Source organism: Catharus ustulatus, chromosome 17 (genome assembly GCF_009819885.2).
Source record: "Catharus ustulatus isolate bCatUst1 chromosome 17, bCatUst1.pri.v2, whole genome shotgun sequence".
In the NCBI taxonomy this organism is placed as follows: Eukaryota; Metazoa; Chordata; class Aves; order Passeriformes; family Turdidae; genus Catharus; species Catharus ustulatus.
In genome coordinates this window covers 10,085,197-10,103,039 of record NC_046237.1, presented here as the reverse complement: position 1 = coordinate 10,103,039, position 17,843 = coordinate 10,085,197, and the positions used below count along the sequence as shown (strand labels likewise).

Sequence of the window (17,843 nt, the reverse complement as noted above, 5' to 3'; positions counted from 1 at the left end):
GGGTCGTGCCGCGGGGCTGCCCCGCCGCTGACACCGTTCTGTGGTGGGAATCTGGAGGGCTTTTCTAAGGCCTGCTTTTCCTACTTTTTTTTTTTTTTTGGTTGTTGTTGTTGTTGTTGTTCAATTAGCCCTAGTGATTTATTCAATGCATGCATGAGGGGACATTAATATGCGGTGGCAGTTCCCACAAACAATATTCCTCTCAGGCTTTCTGCAGCCATAGCATTTACTGGCAAGGGGGAGGCTATACAGGGAAAGCCAGGCTCTCCCAGCCTTTTCCTCTGCAAACTCCTGTCCCCCCTTGGCAGGGCAGCAGGGTACGGGCTTGTTCTCCGGGCCTGACTCATGTAGCCGGGGGGCTGGGACGGGCCCCGGCCCTTTCCAAGCTCCCCCAGCTCAGTAGCTGGCCCAGCTGGCTCTGGCAAGGCAGGGATGTGCATGGGGTTTAAGAGGGGGGATTTTGTTTTAAGTTACTCCCTGTGCTTTTAAATTATTTTTTCCCCATTCTGTCCTTAAACAGCTTGTTCTCCAAAAGTGCGTTATGCCATCCCTCACTGCTCACTGCTGCTGGGACATAGGGCAGGGCACAGAGAACCTAGTTTTTCTGATTGAGGGATACCTTGGATTTCGGTTTTAGGAGGGATTTGAAGTTCCCCTTTCACACTTTGAGAGCAGCAGTGTTCAGACACACTGCGACCCGGCTCAGGGACCCTTTCTCCACACCCAGGCAAGGACCAGGGCGATTTTTAACCTCCTCCTCCTTCAGTCTGGGGAGCTGTGTGGTTATTCTGCAGTGAGAGCAGCTGATGGATGGCGGTGGAATTGAGAGGTGCTGAGCACTTGGGATGGCGGGGAGCGATCTGTCCCCTTCTCTACAGGCATGGAACGAGTCTTTGGGGGGGAAAGGGGAAATAAAAATAAAAAAAAAAAAGGAAAAATAACCTCAAAACGGAATAAATACAGTGTGTAGGTGGAAAGAAGGAAAGTGAATGGGCAGAAGGAAAGTGAATGGGCAGCCCGCATCCCAAAGGAGCTGGGGAAAGAGGGAAAGGACAGACTTGTCCAAGTCCTCTCCTTTTCTAATATATTTAAAAAAAAAAAAAAAAAAAGTGTGAGTGCCTGCGGCCAGCGCTCCCCGCTCTGAGCCGGGGCTGGCTGTGCCGGACAGTGACAGCCCCGCTCCGGGCACACCCCGGCAGTCCCGGCCCGGCGCGGGGCTCCCGCCGCTCCGCTGGCCCCGGAGGGCTGGGGGGAGCTTGGGGCGATGCTCCTCCTGCCACGGGCGAGCTCCGAGCCCCGCAGAGGAGGGAGGGGGAAGGCTGAGCGCTCCTACCCTGCGAGCAGCAGCGTTCCCGAGAGGGCAAAGCAGCCCCGCATCCCCCCCGGACCACAGCCCCCCAAAAGCGCCGGCGGCAGGGTGAGGACAGGGACGGGGCCACAACTTTTCCTTTCTCTTTTTTTTTTGGAACACGCGACGTCAGAGAAGCAGGTCCCTCCAAGAAATGCCATTTCAATGATTTTAATAAGCAAAATAGGAAACAATTTTAATAACCAAAAACAGAAACCAGTCTGAATAAAACTACAATAGACCAGGTTTTTTAATATTTTTCATATCATAAGCAGGATTTGAAATTGATCCCTTCAGAACTTTACATGAAATAAAAACAATTTTTTTCCGCTGCTGCAATGTTTTGATTTCAACACAGTTGAATCAGTAAAAACCAAAGATCGTTTTCTGATGCATGACTAATATCCACAATATTTAAAACTGCAAGCACCATGCTGTTCATTACAATCTTGTTATTACTGTTAATTTATAAACTAATACAAACTTAAAATGCATCCGGCCAGCAGTGCCAGCTATCCTAAAAGGAAACTAAAAAATAAGTTTTCATTTTGGTATTTTTGTCAGTGCAACGTAAATCCTTTTACTGACCTGCAGGAGGAAAAAAAAAAGTAATAAAAACACCCATAAGACTCCAAACTACTACTACTATACAACTGCAAATAAATTTTGGCTAAAACTTTCACTCGCTGCATAGGGAAGCAGAGAAGCAGATTACAAATCATTGCAAAAGAATACATTTAAAAGTTGCAGTATGTCTTCTTAAAAGAAGTTTTAGATTTAAATGCTTTCCCAGCCCACTCATCAGCTGCTGCCATTGAGAAACCCAACTTCAGTGGCGACACGGAGCCCTCGCTGCTATCGCAACCTGACTCGTAACGAGGAGGGCTTAGGGTTGTTTTTTCTCTTTATTTACCGAGAATCTAGGGGCTGTTGTTTTTCAAATGGAACTGGTATCTCGTCCGTCCTTCGCTTCCTGAGTGTTCAATCAGAAGGGAAATTATCTGGCCAAGCCTAAACCACTCAGGCTGGGAATTGTCCTGGAGGAAAGAGCTTCGCTGCCACTTTAAGGCATGGAGTAGGTTCTAGTGACCGAGGAGGGTTTTTCCCTGTTAAGTTTAGGTTTGTCAATGCCACTCAGGCTTTTTTGCTTCTGCCCCAACAAACAAAAACCAAAATGAAAACTAACACAAAAAAATACAACTTAAAAGTGCACCAGATATACAAAGTTGGTTTTTTTCTAATGCAAAATGCCCATAACTTTTTTTCTTTAAGTATCTCTTTAACACCAAACAAACCGTATAACCAGCCTGCTGAAATGTTATTTTGTTTTTTGTGTATTTTTCTCCTGTACGGTTTGAAGTAGCAGATATTTACAAGCTAACAACCATAAAAGAAAACAAGAGCAAAACCAACGAACAAAACTGCACAAGCAGTAAAAAGTTCGATAACTTGTGATGTTTTTCTTATTGATGAAACAACAACAGAAATCTATGATCGATGATCAACATGCTATAGTTAAACAAGAAAATGGTACAAAATAGAAATTATTACCATACATGTCCAGCATGCAGGATTAATATTTTTAATGCAGATTTTCGTATTTTTCTATATAATCAAGCAGGCAATAAAACTGATGAGTTTTTTTTTCTTTCATTCTTTCTTTTCTTAGATTGAATGTCCCATCTGAGTCCTGTAACTTATTTCTCAAAGCAGGCAATATATGAAGAGTTTGCATATATTGTCCTTTTTATTTATTCTCTTTTTCCAAGCAGGTAAATTGTGCATGAGATGGTGCTGTATATGTCCTCTCTCTTTCCAAGCAGGCAGTATATTACAGATGGCTTGTTCATTGTCCTTTTTTATTATTATTCTTTTAAAGTCCATCTCGCTCTGCAAGCAAGCGATCTATAAAACGCTTCACTTGTCCTTTTCTCCTTTGCCTCTGTCTCTCTCTCTAACTTGCACACGAAAGTCAAAAAGTTGCACTTTACCTCTCCCATCCCCACCCCCAGCCTACTTTTCCCACAGCTACTCTAGAAGACTGGATGCTGAAAAAAAAAAAAAAAAAAATCAAGTCTCTATTTTTCTCTCCTCCTTTCTCTCTAGTCAAGCAGACGGATGGATGGAGATGTCAGAGGAGGATGGGAGCGGGGGGGAAGGTGACAGGGGTCAGGTTTGGGGGGTGGGGAGTTTTTGTTTGTTTTTTAATTATTTTTGTTAAGCACTCACATGAAGAACTCAGGGGAAGACGGGTTGTCACTGGTGGAGCCGGCCTCTCTGAAGCCATTGCTGGCCAGTTTCTCACACTTGAGCTTGTAGGCGTCTCTCTCTCTGGCGAGCCGGGTCACTTCTTGCTTGAGCTGTTCCACCTGCTGAATGAGCTGCGTTTTTTCGTTCTCCAGGTGGTGTTTCTGCTGGACACGTTTATACCTGCAGGACTGGGCATAGCCCCTGTTCTTCAAGGTCCTCCTCTTCTGCTTGAGGCGGATCACCTCATCTTTGGTGAAGCCTCGGAGGTGCCTGTTGAGCTCCCTCACAGACATGGAGACCAGCTGGTCATCTGAGAACCGGTCCTCCACGCTGCTGGAGGGGGGATGCTGCTGGTGCGAGTTCTGGAGCTGCTGGGAGGAGCTGGAGGAGGTGGAGGGAGTGGGAGAGGCCTGGTGGTGATGATGGTGGTGATGGTGAGGGTGCCCGCTGCCGGCCAGGTCTTCGTGAGTGACTGCGGGATACTGGTGGTGGTGTTGGTGATGGTGATGATGGTGGTGGTGGTGGGCCCGGAAACCCTCGAAGCCCTGCAGCTGCTGGGACACCTGGTGGGACCCAATGAGGGCTTCGACAGCGTCCTCTGGGGTGAGGTTCAGCGCCTCGGGGTTCATCTGCTGGTAGCTGTTGGCCATCCAGTACAGGTCCTCCAAGTGGGTCTTCTGCTCGGTGGGGCTGAAGCTGGGCGAGGAGGGCACGGAGCTGCAGGGGGTGCTGATGGGGGTGGAGGAGACGGAGCCGGCCGGCTGCAGGCGGGTGCAGTGCCTGCCCGAGCGGTCGTTCCTGCCCAGGGGCTCCTTCTTCACGTCGAACTTCATCAAGTCGAAGTCGTTCACGTACTCCATGGCCAGCGGGCTAGTGGGCAGCTCGGCTCCGATGCTGAGCTCTCCGGCCATCGCTGTCTTGCGGGCACCTCTCCCGGCGGAGGGGGCTGGAGACTTTACCCCAGCGCGCAGTCTGGCAGAGGGCTGGCCGCGCTCCCCTATTCCAAACCAACTTTGGCTTTCAGCTCTCGCTTCCTTTCCTCTGCTCCCACTCCTCCGCCTCCTCCTTCTCCCGGCTTCTGGGGCTTCTTCAGTCCGGAGCAACAAAGCCAAGGACGAGCGGGCCGCCTGGCTGGCTCCTGGCTCTCGGTGTCAGCGCTCGCCCCGCACCGCGGGCTGCGGCAGCCGCCGGCTCCGAGGCGCCCGCTCGCAAGGAGAAAGGAGCGGTAGCAGGAAGGGCAAAAGCAAAACAAAACAAAGATGCTGCCTTCGGGTCAGTGCAGGAAGAAGAAGGTCGGTGCAAACGCCCAGCCCGTGCCCCTGGCCGGGTTTTGTAAGTCCGGAGCCCCCTCCCCGCGGCAGCCGAGCCCGGAGCCTGCCGCAACTTTCCAGCTCGAGCGAGCGCCGGGGCAGCGCACGGGCTACCGGCGGCGGCGCGGCTCTGCACGGGAGTTTCGGTGGCTCTGGCAGCGCAGGCGAAGGGGAGGGAAAAGGGGGAGGAAGGAGGGGAAGGAGGAGGAAGGGGAAAAAAAAAAAAAAAAAAAAAAAAAAGGAGGAGAAGGGGGACGAGTACAGCCCAGGTCTCTGCTGTAGCTGCCGCCGCCAGCGCTCGTTGTGCAGCTGTGATCACAGAGCAGCCCCCCTTGGCTTCTTATACGGCCGTGCCCGCCGAGAGCGCGGCGGGGGCCGGGGCCGGCGGCGGCCGCGCCAATGGCAGCGCGGCGGCGGGGCCGGGCGGGGCCGGGCCGAGCCGTGACAGCTCCGCAGCGCCAGCTGAGCGCCCGCCGCTCCCAGCCCGCACCTCCGGGCTCTCCCCGGCTCCCCCTCCAGCACCCGCGCCTTCCCAGATATTTATTTATTTATTTATTTAGCTGATCATTTATTTATTTATTTATTTGTCTCTGCGCTCCCTTCCTCCCGTGCAAATTTTCGGCCTCTGCAGCCCGCAAAGGAGGGGGACTCGGGGACATCCTGCCCGTCCCTTTGTTCTAAATATAACAAAGTGCCCCTTTTTGCCCGCTGCCGTCCCGTAGCTGATCTCAAGGCAGGGAGCTTCCCCCCCACGCCACGCACACGCATCCACCCTTTCAACTTTATGTAAGCGGCCCCGGTGCGAACGGAGCGGGGGAAAAGCGGCCGGGAAGGCGCGGCGGCTCCGGCCGGGAGCGAGTGCGGGGCTGCGGGAGGCGCCGAGGGGGACAAGCGGGGAGCCGGGAGCGAGGGAAGCACCGGCTCGACAGGGCTGTCAGCGCTCCGTGTACAGCGGGGAAATCCTCCCGGTTACAGGAAGCAAATCTCTCCCTAAAGTAAAGCAAAGGCATTGACACAGACAATTGCAAATATTAGGGAGAGAAGGGAGAAAATATAATTACATTTCTGTTCTGAAGGGACCGTGTTTGCTTTCCTCTGCTGTTCCCTGAGAGAGTGACTGCATGCAAAGGAGTATTCGGTTTGTAAGGTTTTTTTAGTTTCTTTTTTTTTTTTTGGTCCTGTAACAGGATTTTTTTTTTTAACATTTTGTAACGATTAAGGGAGATTAGGGCTTCTTTTTACACCGCTTTCATGCTCAAACAGACAGAAAGTACGACCCCAAGTGTCCGTTTTCAGAATAACAGCTACATTTCACCGGGAGAAAACACCCGGAAAAAGGGACGGGCGTGCGGGAGCGGAGCGATGCGGGAGCGGGGCTGCCTCGGTCCCGTCTGACCGCGCCGCTCCGGAGCCGCTCCTCCTCTGCACCTCACAATCCCCTGTACCACCCTCCCACCCCCCTATTTATTTAGCCAAAATAATAAAAAAAGTTCAGGAGCTGTCTGCTTTCCCGAAAATTATGTGGAGGGAACTGCTTTTCTGGAGCCGGGACAACGCTGAGGAGTCCCCAGCGGAGACCGCCCATTGTGGGTCCGTCCCTGCGGGACCCCGGCAGCTCCGCGGCGATACCCGCAGCCCGGAGCCGCTGGTTCCGCTCCTCCGCATCTCCGCGGAGCCGCAGCCGCGCGGGGAAGCAGCGAGGCAAAAGTCGCTCAAAGTCCTCCCTTTACCCAAAAAGAAATTTCAGCGGGTCCCTCTGGCAGAAAGAGGAGGAAACCAGGCAGGGAGATTTCATCCCAATCCGCTTTCGCAGTACAAGCGAGCCGGGGTTTGATTTCGTGTGGCCATGCCTTGTGTGCGTGTTTCCCCAGGACATTTTGGGGGGACAGAACTCTCTCCCGATAGTCCCGGGGAGCGCTGGCTGCGGCTCTCCCCGCGCTGCGGTCCCGGCAGCGAGCGGTGCCTCCGCATCCCGCTGCCGCCCGAAGCGGGGCTGCGCTCCCGGCAGCACGCACAGCTCTCCGCAGGTCTCGCTGCTCCGAACGCGTGTGCGGGAGGACACGAGCGGAACGCACCCCCAGCCCCGGGGCGCTCCCCTCGCCCGCATCCCCCACGGGCAGCGCAGCCCCGGCGGTGCGGGGAGGCCCGGGCTCCGCACGGCCACCGCGCTGCTGCTTTGCCGTCAGTCCTAGATTTGGGAAATCGCCGTCTTTTGGCTGTTAACGAGCGGCCCCGAGGCGCAGCGAGGCGGGGAGCCCCGCGGTGCCCCTCTGCGGAGGGGTCCGGGGAACCGGGCAGCGGGGCAGAGCGGAGCGGGCAGGGAGCTCGGCGGTGCCCGTGCCGCCTCCCCGGGGGTTGGGGGCTGCCCAGGGTCCCCCGTACGGGTCCGCTGGTTATTTCTGAGGTCCTAGTAGCTGCTTGGGGAGAGGTTTATTTTTACCTGCACATTAAACGTTATCGTAGCCACTGAGAGAAAGGGGACCCTGGCGAGAGCTTGGGAAGCCTGGCTGCAGCCCTGCAAAATGTGCCATTAGATGGATAATACTTTTTCCTCTCATAATTACTGAGGTATATTCACAAGGTGGAGCTACTGAAAGGCGGAGGGAAGCATTTATCTCCCTGTCCATACACACTCTGTCCCTTTCCTTAATCTTTGAAGCTGTGAACTACAGATCGCATTTCAGCGTCCGTCCTCACAGTCATAAAATTTAGGGGCACTTCTTGGATCCGTTTCTTTGCTCTTCCATGCCTCGCTCCCATTTCAAAAATACATCCCACAAAACTTGCGGCGTGAAGCGGCTGACTAAAGTCAGAACCGCTTCGTGCCCCGAATCCCCAGTTGCTCATTGTAGTTTTTAATGCATCCACCAAAGGTTATTCTCGATGGGAATTATATGTTAAAGGCGTTGCTCCTATGTACATTTTAAATTATATGTATAAATATTTTAATTTTTTAGCAGGGATTGGGGAAGAAATAGTGTTGCTGGCGAAGGAATTCTGTGCTGAACAGCCCAACGAGGCAGCTCAGAAGTGTTTCCCATCCGCGTGGCCGCGGTGCTGCGCGCAGAGGGAGGGAGGGAGCCCCGCGCACCCCGGCCCCGCACCCTAAAAGCCACGGCGGGGCAAAGCGGCGGCTGCCGGCTCCTGGGGGAAGAATTCCCGGTCTTCTCGGCACCCGCACCGGGGGAAAAAGAAGCGCCCACCTGCCCGGCCCCGTAGCTCGCCTCCCCGCCGAGCGCTCCGGGCAATTTTTTTTTTAATTACAACCTTCTTCCCGCATCCGAAAACCGCTAATCGAGCTGCTTTAAATTTTTTTGCTTTCTGTATTTTAAGATCCGTTTTTTCAAGGTTCGTTTCGGGGAAAAAATTACTTATTCCCGCTCTCCCTTTACTTCCCCCTGCTTTCCGCAAACTCCCGGCCAAAATCGGGACGAGTTCAGAGAAAATGATAATGTCATTTCTGATCAGCGCCGGCGGCATGTCCGCCCGGGGCAGGGCAGTAGGGGTCCTGGAGCCACTGAAATTTGAAATCTCCCTTAAAACTGCAACATCCGAGATACCTACCCGTGTTTTTTCAGGTAGGGCTCTGTCTAAATCGTGTCAGTGACATTTAGAAAGGGAATTATATTACGTTCTACATCCTAATCCCCAGTTCTTACAAACAGCAGGTATAGGTACTCAGATAAAAAATAAGACGACTGTTGTGTACGTAGTTTCCGTGCTCGGTTCTCTGAGAAGCGCTCCTCGGTTTTGGTAGCTGACTGCTACTTTTCCCCCAGAATTAGCTTTTTTTATCCTGTAACACCAGCGGGATATGTTGGCTGAAATGGGAGTTTTGTTAACAAACATAGACCCAAACCTAAATTACCCGTGGCTGACAGCCGGCACTGATGGAGGAAAAGAGCATCACTTTCCTAATTCCTACCTCCCCTCGCCTGATTTTTAATTTCCCAAACCGCAGGCAGGCACGGTGCTGGTTGTCAGGATTTTTTTCCCCTGTGTAAGCAGCGAGGGACCTGGTTAATCATCTATCGCAGATACATGTGCATGAGAAAGAAAAGTGTTGATGTTTGCTTGTTGGGGCTGATGGGAATGGCCCACGAATTTAGGATTAAATTACTACTGGTAATCATAAGGCTTTGTTTCCCTCTCGCTCTCCCTTTTCTGCGGGGATTGTCAAAGTAAAGCCGGCAACATTATTTGGACAAAGTCTGGAGAGCGGCTTTGCTTGTATAAAATAAGCGGTGGAACCCTTCTGGGTTAACTGGGACCTCTTCAGATTTTAGCCCGAGCCGGTTAAGAGCGGGGCAAACCCCAGTACTAGCTCTAGACACGTTTTCACAGGTGGATCTGGGAGAAGGGAGCGGACCAACACTTCAGAAGGGTAGGTTTTTGGGGGGGTATTTTTCTTTCCCGAGGTTTCGCAGTGTCCAGCGTTAAATCCCCGCGGAGCAGGGGGGTCAGGGTGTGCGGGGGGCTTTGGGGTTCGCTCGGTCTGGGGGCGCTCCCGGACGGGGTTGCTGTAGGGGACAGGGGTGTTTAGGGGGTGACTGATGCGGGCGGGCCGTGAGCGGGGCTGTGCCGGCTGCGGGGCTGTGACACTGCCCGGCCGGTCCCCCCGAGGTCCTGGCACACAAACACCAGCCCCCCAAAACGCTGCAGAGCGGCTTGGGGGCACTGATGGGGACGGGAGGGGCAGCGACAGCTCCTGGGGGGCGAATCCCGGTGGGCACGGCGGCAGCGCCTGGGTGATGCCCAGGCGAGGCTCCCGTCCCGGAGAGGTTCGGAGGATGCTGCACCAGGCAATGGGGATTATTTTAATTTAGGAGGGACGAACGCGCCCCGGTGGCCCCCGCTGCTCGGGGTTAGCCCGGGACAGCGGAGCGGCCCGGGGGGACTGGAGGGGAGCGGCTGCGGCTGCTGCTGTGCCCGAGTCCTGCTTCTTGTGCGGGGAAAGGAGAACGAGCCCTCCGTGGCACCCTCTGCAGTTGGCTCAGGGTCTCGCTGCTCTCCGCGGTTGGGAAGGGGGGTGGGAAAGAGGGTGACTTCCAAACCAAATGGCATTATTTCACCCTCTCCTGCAAAGCTGCCTTCGGCAGGGAGATAAGCACAGAGCAGAAACCTTCAGTTTCTCGTTACTTCTTTCAGCCTTAGCCCCACCATACCGTGAATGCATCGGTCCAAACTTGTTTTCAAGAGAATTTGTCTCTCTCACCATTTCCAAACCCTGCAGTCTCATCCTAGTCTCCTTCTCCAATTCATATTCCTGTTATTAGTCCCCTTTCCATCATGGTGAAAATTGTTTCTAGCAGATACACCTGATCCAGAAGCACAAACCCCGAGCCTTGCTAGGACCAGCTTTCCTCTTGTGCTTGGCTGCTTCCTACTTGAACCACAGCATCTTGAACTCATTATCTGAGCCCTTTTATAGGAGCTTGTAGCCAATAAACAGCACCAAAACCTTTCTGAGTGATCAGAAGTCACCTTTGGGGGCTGAAGTAGCCAGCAGAAGCTGAAGAACTGTAATTGCTGCAGCTGTATCTTGCAATACCGTTTTGTGTCATTCAAAGGCTTTTCCAACACTTCAGCACTTGGCCCACCTCTTACAAGAGAAAAAACTCTCTCCTGCTTATCTGCTTCTCCTAGGATTTCAGATGTCTGGGTGCACAGATGTCTAGGTGGAAAAGGTGATCTTTCCAAGGGTTTTTTAAAAGTTCCCTTGGAAGAGATATAGAAAAAGGAGATGTCAGAGAGACAGGGAAGGTGTCCTGGACTCCAATGTCACAAAATCACGAGAAGCCAGGAAATCTTCCAGAAAAGGTCAGGATCCCTTTCTGGCCATAGTCTGTTGCCTGTTGTTTCAAGGAGCTCAGTGGGAGAGTTCTTGATGATCAGCTCTTTAACAGCCAGGAAGTAAGTTCTGGCCTCAGTTGTGCATTAAGAAACCCAGGACCATGGAAGACAGTGCTGCTGCAGGTCCCATGTCCATGGCAGCAGAAAGGCTGCTCCCAGCAGGTCTGGGTCCATCCCTGGGCCCTCGCAGGATCAGGGGGATGCTGTTACAGCCCAGGAGTCCAGGCATGTTCTGATACCCACTCAGACCTGTATCCTTTCATTCAGACTGATTTGTAATTCCTTTTCATTGCACAAAGTCCTGGATCAAAAAAACTGCTTATATTGAGAAAATTTTTGGAATTCCCTTTCCAGCATTTGCTGCATAAGGATTTAAATATAATCATAAAGCCTATACTGTATATTCTTTTTGCTCTTTCCACCTTTAGCGCCCATTAGGGATTTGGTTTTGCTTCTGTTTTGACAGCCCCTGTATATATGTATTTGTGGTTGTTCCGTACTGTTTCCTGATTTAATATCAGTGCAGTTACAGGAGAAGGATGCACCGTTAGCATTTTTTGCTCAAAGTATTTTTCAGGCTCCTTTTTGATGTACTGGTCAGGTTTGCAGCTTCTGTGCTCTTGTTGATCAGAAGAGGAAGGATTGGGTTTGTTGTGCCCTTTGGGAACGGAGCTCTCTCTTCACCCAAGGAATTCAGCAATCTTCCTTCTCTAGCCCCTCGTATAGATCCAGGTGCAGGAAGAAAGTGAGGAAGCATATCAGAGAAGCTTGTTATGCAGTTTAATTAAAGTCCTTTTGTGCATTTCTGAGAAGTAAAGATGAGCCAAACTGGAAGCAAGGGGGCTTCTGCAAGCCTCCCCCTTCCTCCCCAAATATTCTTAAGTCCTACATATGTGAAGGGAAAAGAAGACAGACAAAGAAAGGGAACAATTCTGGGGAAACGCTTCTGTTTGCTTTCCCTGTTAGTCCGAGGAACACTTACTCAGCTCTTACAAAGCCAGGAGAAAATAAAAGGCTCCTGATCTTTGTTTCTTTTACATATAACCAGATCCACAGCTTTGAATAGCACCAGACTGACAATTTAAAATCAGACTCAGAGTGTGAATTCTTCTCCCGTTGCCCAAACAAGATATTTGGCTCATGGTGCAACTTCTCCTTCTGTCTTTAGGAAATAAAACTGAGTTTTAGCCTCTGTGTGTGTGGTTGCTGTGTGTCACAAACATCTCCCAGCTTAAATCCCACTGGATCTCCAGACCCTAGAAAAGCTGGAGATGTTTCCCATCACTGGCCACTACCAGGATCCTAAGGAGGATCCGAGGGGGGTGGATCTGGCACGACTGGGCCAGGACATGGGGAGGGCTGGTGGAGCTGACTGCTGCCCCTGGGACGAGCTGCAGCTGCTCTGTGACTCTTTCTTTGCTTCCAGAGCTCCTCTGCAGAATGGTTACATGAGTTTGTGCAGGAGAGCTGACAGCACAGCAGTGCTGCAGATTCTCACCCTCTGCTTCCCAGGCTGGATGCTCTGCAGCCAAGTTAGCCATGGATCATGCTGGGATCCCATAACCAGTGACTGCAACCCCTGGGCTGGGAGAGGGATACAGGAGAGAGCTGCAAGAGAGGGGCAGTGCAAGGTGAGCACAGGCTGCTGCAAAAATGAGCTGCACAGGGAAGGTTCCTTCACTTCTGTATCTATTTTAATTTTAATGGCAATCCAAAGGGGCATTTCAGCTTTGCTGTACCAAGGGAGATCATTTCTACCGGTTTTCCTCTATGTTAGTGGAGACAAAAACACACCAACATTTCCAGCCTGTACCCTGCTCCTGTAACAACCAGTAAATGCCCCTGCTGCAGCAGGTTCAGTTATCCCTCTCTGGCCAAACAGTAACATGGGCATTCACTAGATTTTTAAACACATGTATTAATACCCAACATGGCTGAAAATTTAGGAAAAAATATTCCCTAATATCTGTGAACAAACCTCCACATACAGATTTAATCACTGCTTTATGCATTTTCTGAGCATTGTAAAAAAGAGATTAGAGTCTCCTGGACAGCTTTCTCTAGGATTCTCCAGGCTTTCAGTGTGAGTGCCCTGTTTATCTTCAGTATTAACTCTGTATCTGCAGGGGCTTTAATAAGTGTGTTTTCATCCTTCACACACCCAGATAAAGAGCTTCACCCCTGAAAGCTGTGATTACACCTCAGCAACCTCTCTCTTGGCAGCGTACGTGTGGTTTCTGTTTCGTGTTGTTTTCCTGGCTTGAATTAACACATGTTTCAAGACTCTAATGTACTTCTTTAATAACTGACTTCTATAAAAAAAAGAAGATGAAGAATTTCATCCAAGAATTCCCAGCTGGAGACATCTGTTCAGCAAGTCACCTGATGAACACTCTAACCAGCCAAGTGTGAGTTATTTTTATTGGTTCAATGTTTTAAAAATAGATTTTTTTTTTCTTTTAACTGATACCTTTCTAGTGGATTCCTTCACTGGTCTACAAGGATTTGGATTTATTTCTCCTGAAGGACTAGTACAGCCCAAACTGAGTGATCCATTCCAAAACCAAGCTGACCGGCTGAAACCAGTAGGAACCAGTTAAATGCTTGAAATGAGGGTTTCCACTAGGGTAATCAAGTTTCCCAAGAGGTGATGGATTTGATGTATAGCCTGTCATGATGAGTTGCAGGCACTCAGCACCTCTGAAAATCAGGCCATAGCAGCTTTCAGCAAATGTAAAGAGACGGGGTGTGCACGTGTGAGCTGCAGAGAGGACACACGTCTTCATTGATCTCGAAAGGCAGGTTGAACTGTTCTGCTTTGAATCACATGATTTGTCATGTTATTTAGCAGCTGTTAAGCTTAGGTGAGCTTGTAGGATCCTGTCTGTGCACACTCAGCCCCGATCCTCTCTCAGTTGATTTGTCACTCCCTGAGTGCTGTGCACCCTCCTGGTCACTCCTCCCCACCAGCCAGCATCCCAAAGGTGCTTTCCAGAGGGTGGGGCTGATATGTTTGATTTTCTACTTCTCTGTGTCTTATCTGGGAAGGCTTTTGAGGCCCTTGGACTTTGCCTTGATTTGAAGCCTTGTTTGGAGCAGGACCCCAGGTCGACATGGGAAGGGTGACCTGAGAGATGACAAAAGAGGAGGAGTAGAAGGGCAGAGTGGGTGAAGACAGGAATGTGGGAGTGCACCTTGTGCTGGGTGTTGTAGACCCTCCTGCTGTCCATCCAGGCAGAAATCTCTCAGCCAGCCTGCCAGCAGCTTCATTGCCCACTGGCTGGCCTAAGCCACTCACCCTCCTTGAACTGGGACAAACTGGAGCTCTGAACTCTCCACACCCCAGCACAGGGCATTCAGTGGGTGCAGAGCACAAGAGCCCTGCTTGCCTGCTCTATCCAGGCAGTGGGTACCTGAAGGAAAACTCTGTGGGGACCCCTCTCCTGTGAGCCCTGGGAAGGGCTGAAGGCTCCCCAAGGACTGTTAAGGAGGGGGAGCAGCAGTGCAGACCCCCAGTCCTTTCTACACTTTCACCCTGATGAATTATTTGCTGTTGCAGGCAACAGTGGGACATCATAGGCAGAGAACGCACTAATATTTTAGTCTTTCCCCTTTTTTCTTCCCTTTGGAATAGTTTGAATTAATAACTTTATATATTTCAAAAGAAAGAGAGGTTTTTCTCACTTGAGAAAAAAAAAAAGAGATGTTTTCTGAAAACTGTATTTTAATTGAGCCAGGCTCGGGAGAGGGGAGGCTGAGGGACGAATTGCTGTCATGGAATTAGCTTTATGAAAGAAAAGCAAATCTCCACCCTGTTCAAACATTGGGAACACATCACAGAGGCATCCTGCTGCACCAAATGGTAAACATGTCCATGTATTATATCACTTATGGCTTCCTTAAGAGTTTTATGATGCTTTCTCAATTACTGTGTTTGCATTTGTAATTAGAGTGCAAAACACATTGTGAAGGCAAATTATAGAGCTAACTTGTCCTTTCAAAATAACCCATTTGCTCAGTGTGCTCCCAGAAGCATCTCTTTATTCAAGGGACTCCAGTGAAGGAGTAACCTCCTCTGCTGAGGGTGCTGGAATCCACACTGGCTGCAGGGAAGGGAGAGGAGAAACACACTTTTGCCCCAGAGTTTTGTTGTGCTTGGGCCTGACCTTCAAACCACTGAAACTCCTGTTGGTTTCTTTAAGCTCAGCCCTCCACAAGTTTGAGCAATTAATGGAACTGGGGGGAGGTTTTCTTGCTCTGCCACCAATTTCCTCTCTGGCCTTGGTCATGCCACTTGACCTCCTTAGTTGAGAAGAGTTACTGGCCAGAACTACTCTATGGATGTGACTAAAAACCTCCTGTGAAGAGCAGGGATATTACTGTTCAATCATCAAACATCTAAATAAAGTTGAATAAGCAGGGTTGTTACTTTGTCCTGCAGAGATTCACTCCCATGCAGGAAGGTGATGATGACAGCAGCTCTTTGGGGCTGATGCTTTGTGTGCTACCAGCCTTTGCCCTGGGCTGCCCTCACACCTCACTCACTCCCTGCTCAGGTGTAAGGGTGACACCTTGCTCTGTGCTGGGGTCCCCAAGTGCTCCCCAGGGCAGGGTCTCTGCCTGCTCTGTCACAGAGAAGCTCCTGACCAGCTGCCCTCGTGTTTTCCTCTGGCTACCGAGCCTCAGCAGCAGAGATCTGATCTCCTCTTAGGCAGGTCGATTCTGGATAGAGCAGACTGGAGTCTGGGCCAGCTGTGCACTTTGCCTTTGAATTCAGTAGGGAAAAAAACGGCATCCAAGTCTGAACTTGGATGAAATAATGATCTGCCCAAAGTGGAAAGGAAGCAAAGTCTCACAGTTACTACACTGCTGTGTTTGCAGAGAATCCTTGTGTTTATTGTCTATTTTGTTTATTTGTTTTGCAATGCCTACACTAAGCAGGAGGACCTGACTTTAAGTGGATTTATCTGTAAGCAACACTTTTTTCTTCTGTACCTGAGTCGAGAGGGCACAGAAAAGGGTCCTGCAATACGTAGCTCTCCCATAAGTGCATCCTCCCCATTCCTGGCCATGAGGAGTTACTTGGCTTTGCTCTACAGCCAAGGTTTTGGAAAGTCTAAGCTCAATCCTTGGCCCCTACCTGGCACACTGCCCACCAGTGTCCTCTGCTTGTGCATCAAGGTTCCATGAAAACAGGCCAAAATTGGTTTTGGAGTAAAAGAAAACCCAAAGAAACCCAAAAGAAAACCCAAAGAAAACATTGCACTACAAGATTACTACAATCCTCTTTTTCCCTTTCCTTTTCTTCACTTTTCCCACTATGAAGACATTTGTCCAACTTTTACTCCCCCACAGGTAACTCCCCATTTAATTTCCAATGCAGCTGAGTTAGAGAAGTTCACCACAACACCAACTCTGCCCTTGCCAATGCTCAATTATTAATTCAATTCTTGATATCTCTTGCATGGGTCAGCAAGGTTGATTCCTTGGCCCCAACTTTCTGTCAGGTGCTTGTTCCTTCTGAGCAAAGGTTAGGTCACCTTCCGATGATTCACTGAAAAAACTGGTTTTATTACTTTCCCTGGGCATGGGAGAGTTTCTTCAAAGAAAGAAGCTGCAGCCTATGGGATGACCATCCCAAAAAGAATGACTGCCAAAGGGGTTTGGTTAGGGGTTCAGCTTAGTAACTGCCATCACATTGGTCATTTAATGTCCTTAAATCCAAGAGAGTTCCTGGAGGAATGAGTATAAACTTTACAAATTGTGTGATTATTTGTGAAGTTGTTTAGGAGGGGCATTTTCTGCTGTTGATATGAGAGAAGAAATTCCAGTGTGGTGTTTTGCAGTGCCAGGTTCAGTCCAGTTTCCATAACCATGTGTTTAGAACATGGCCCAGGTTCACTGAGCAATGTCAGAACACGACCAGGGAATGGGATACAGCTGCAAAGCAGGCAAGCTCAATTTTCTTGGGGGAAGAAAAGAGAGAAGGGCGTTTGTCAGCTGAAGGATCCCATTTGTGAAACACCTACTGTTGTTTGGGTAGCTGGGGTTGAAAATATGTCTGTCATCACCCTGTCCTTGTGGCAGCAATGCTGTTTGCTTTGCTCCACGGCTGTGCTGAGCGAGATGAGTGCTGTCCCTGCTGATCCCAACCTGGGCAGCCCTGGCTGCAGCCCCTTGCCCCCAGGGAACCCTGCAGGCTGCCAGCATCTAAGTGCCACCAAGGCCAAATCCAGAGAAACGGATGCCAAGAAATATCAAGGTGTGAGTTGCAAAATTTCAGCTTTCTGTGGTTTTCTTTTCTGATGAAAGCCTATTTCAGCCGCTGAAGGAAGAAAACACCCTCCATCTAACACATGGAAGACTTTTTTTAATAAATGCCCTTCAAAACCAGAGAACTTTACCTGCCTTATGAAATTGCATCAATATTTCAAGAAATAGCACAGTGGAAAATTCATATTCATGTTAGGTACCATAACGGGAATTTGCAGCACCTACAGGGGAGAGCCATGTTTTCTGACAGTGCTTACAACAGGGGCAGAAGATAAGCATGTAAAAAAATACATTAAAATCTCTTTACTTGGCAAAATCCTTGTAGTTTGTGCTATTTTGAACCTGTCAGCTGCTTAAGTAACAGCTTGTCAGTGCTCGTGGCCCGGCCGAACACGAGCCTGGTAGCATGGCTGCAGATTGTCAGGGGCTGAGTGATCTCCTGGGCTGTGATTTATGACTCCACCAACAATGACAAGCAAGGAGAAAAGGCCCTGGCAATTTCAGAAGCAGTTGTGGAAACAATTAGATCACTTTTTTATTAGGTCGTTTATACAACTCTTCCTTTTAAAAATTAGATCCTTGATGAGTGCATTTTTCATGCACTTGGGCGCTTTGTCCTGTTTTTCAGTTGAGGGAAAATCCTGGCTTTCATTTGGAAATACTCCTGAGCTACGTCTTTAACTTCCCAGGGGTGCACAGGCCATCCCTGAGCTCACCCAAAGTCCTGGTCCATCTGCAGTCAAAGCCCTCTGTGAAGAATAATTCCTGCAGGAATTGCACTGCTTTCTGTACCATCCTCTCATTCCTGG

At 50.1% G+C, this 17,843-nt stretch overlaps 1 protein-coding gene across 1 annotated transcript; it reads right to left on the bottom strand.

The window, feature by feature from the left end:
- Positions 1-2,287: 2,287 nt before the first annotated feature.
- Positions 2,288-5,206, bottom strand: MAFB (MAF bZIP transcription factor B). The gene has a single exon (XM_033075252.1). It carries the CDS (start codon positions 4,507-4,509, stop codon positions 3,574-3,576), a length of 936 nt encoding a protein of 311 aa, XP_032931143.1. The 5' UTR covers positions 4,510-5,206; the 3' UTR covers positions 2,288-3,573.
- Between the last annotated feature and the right edge of the window lie 12,637 nt (positions 5,207-17,843).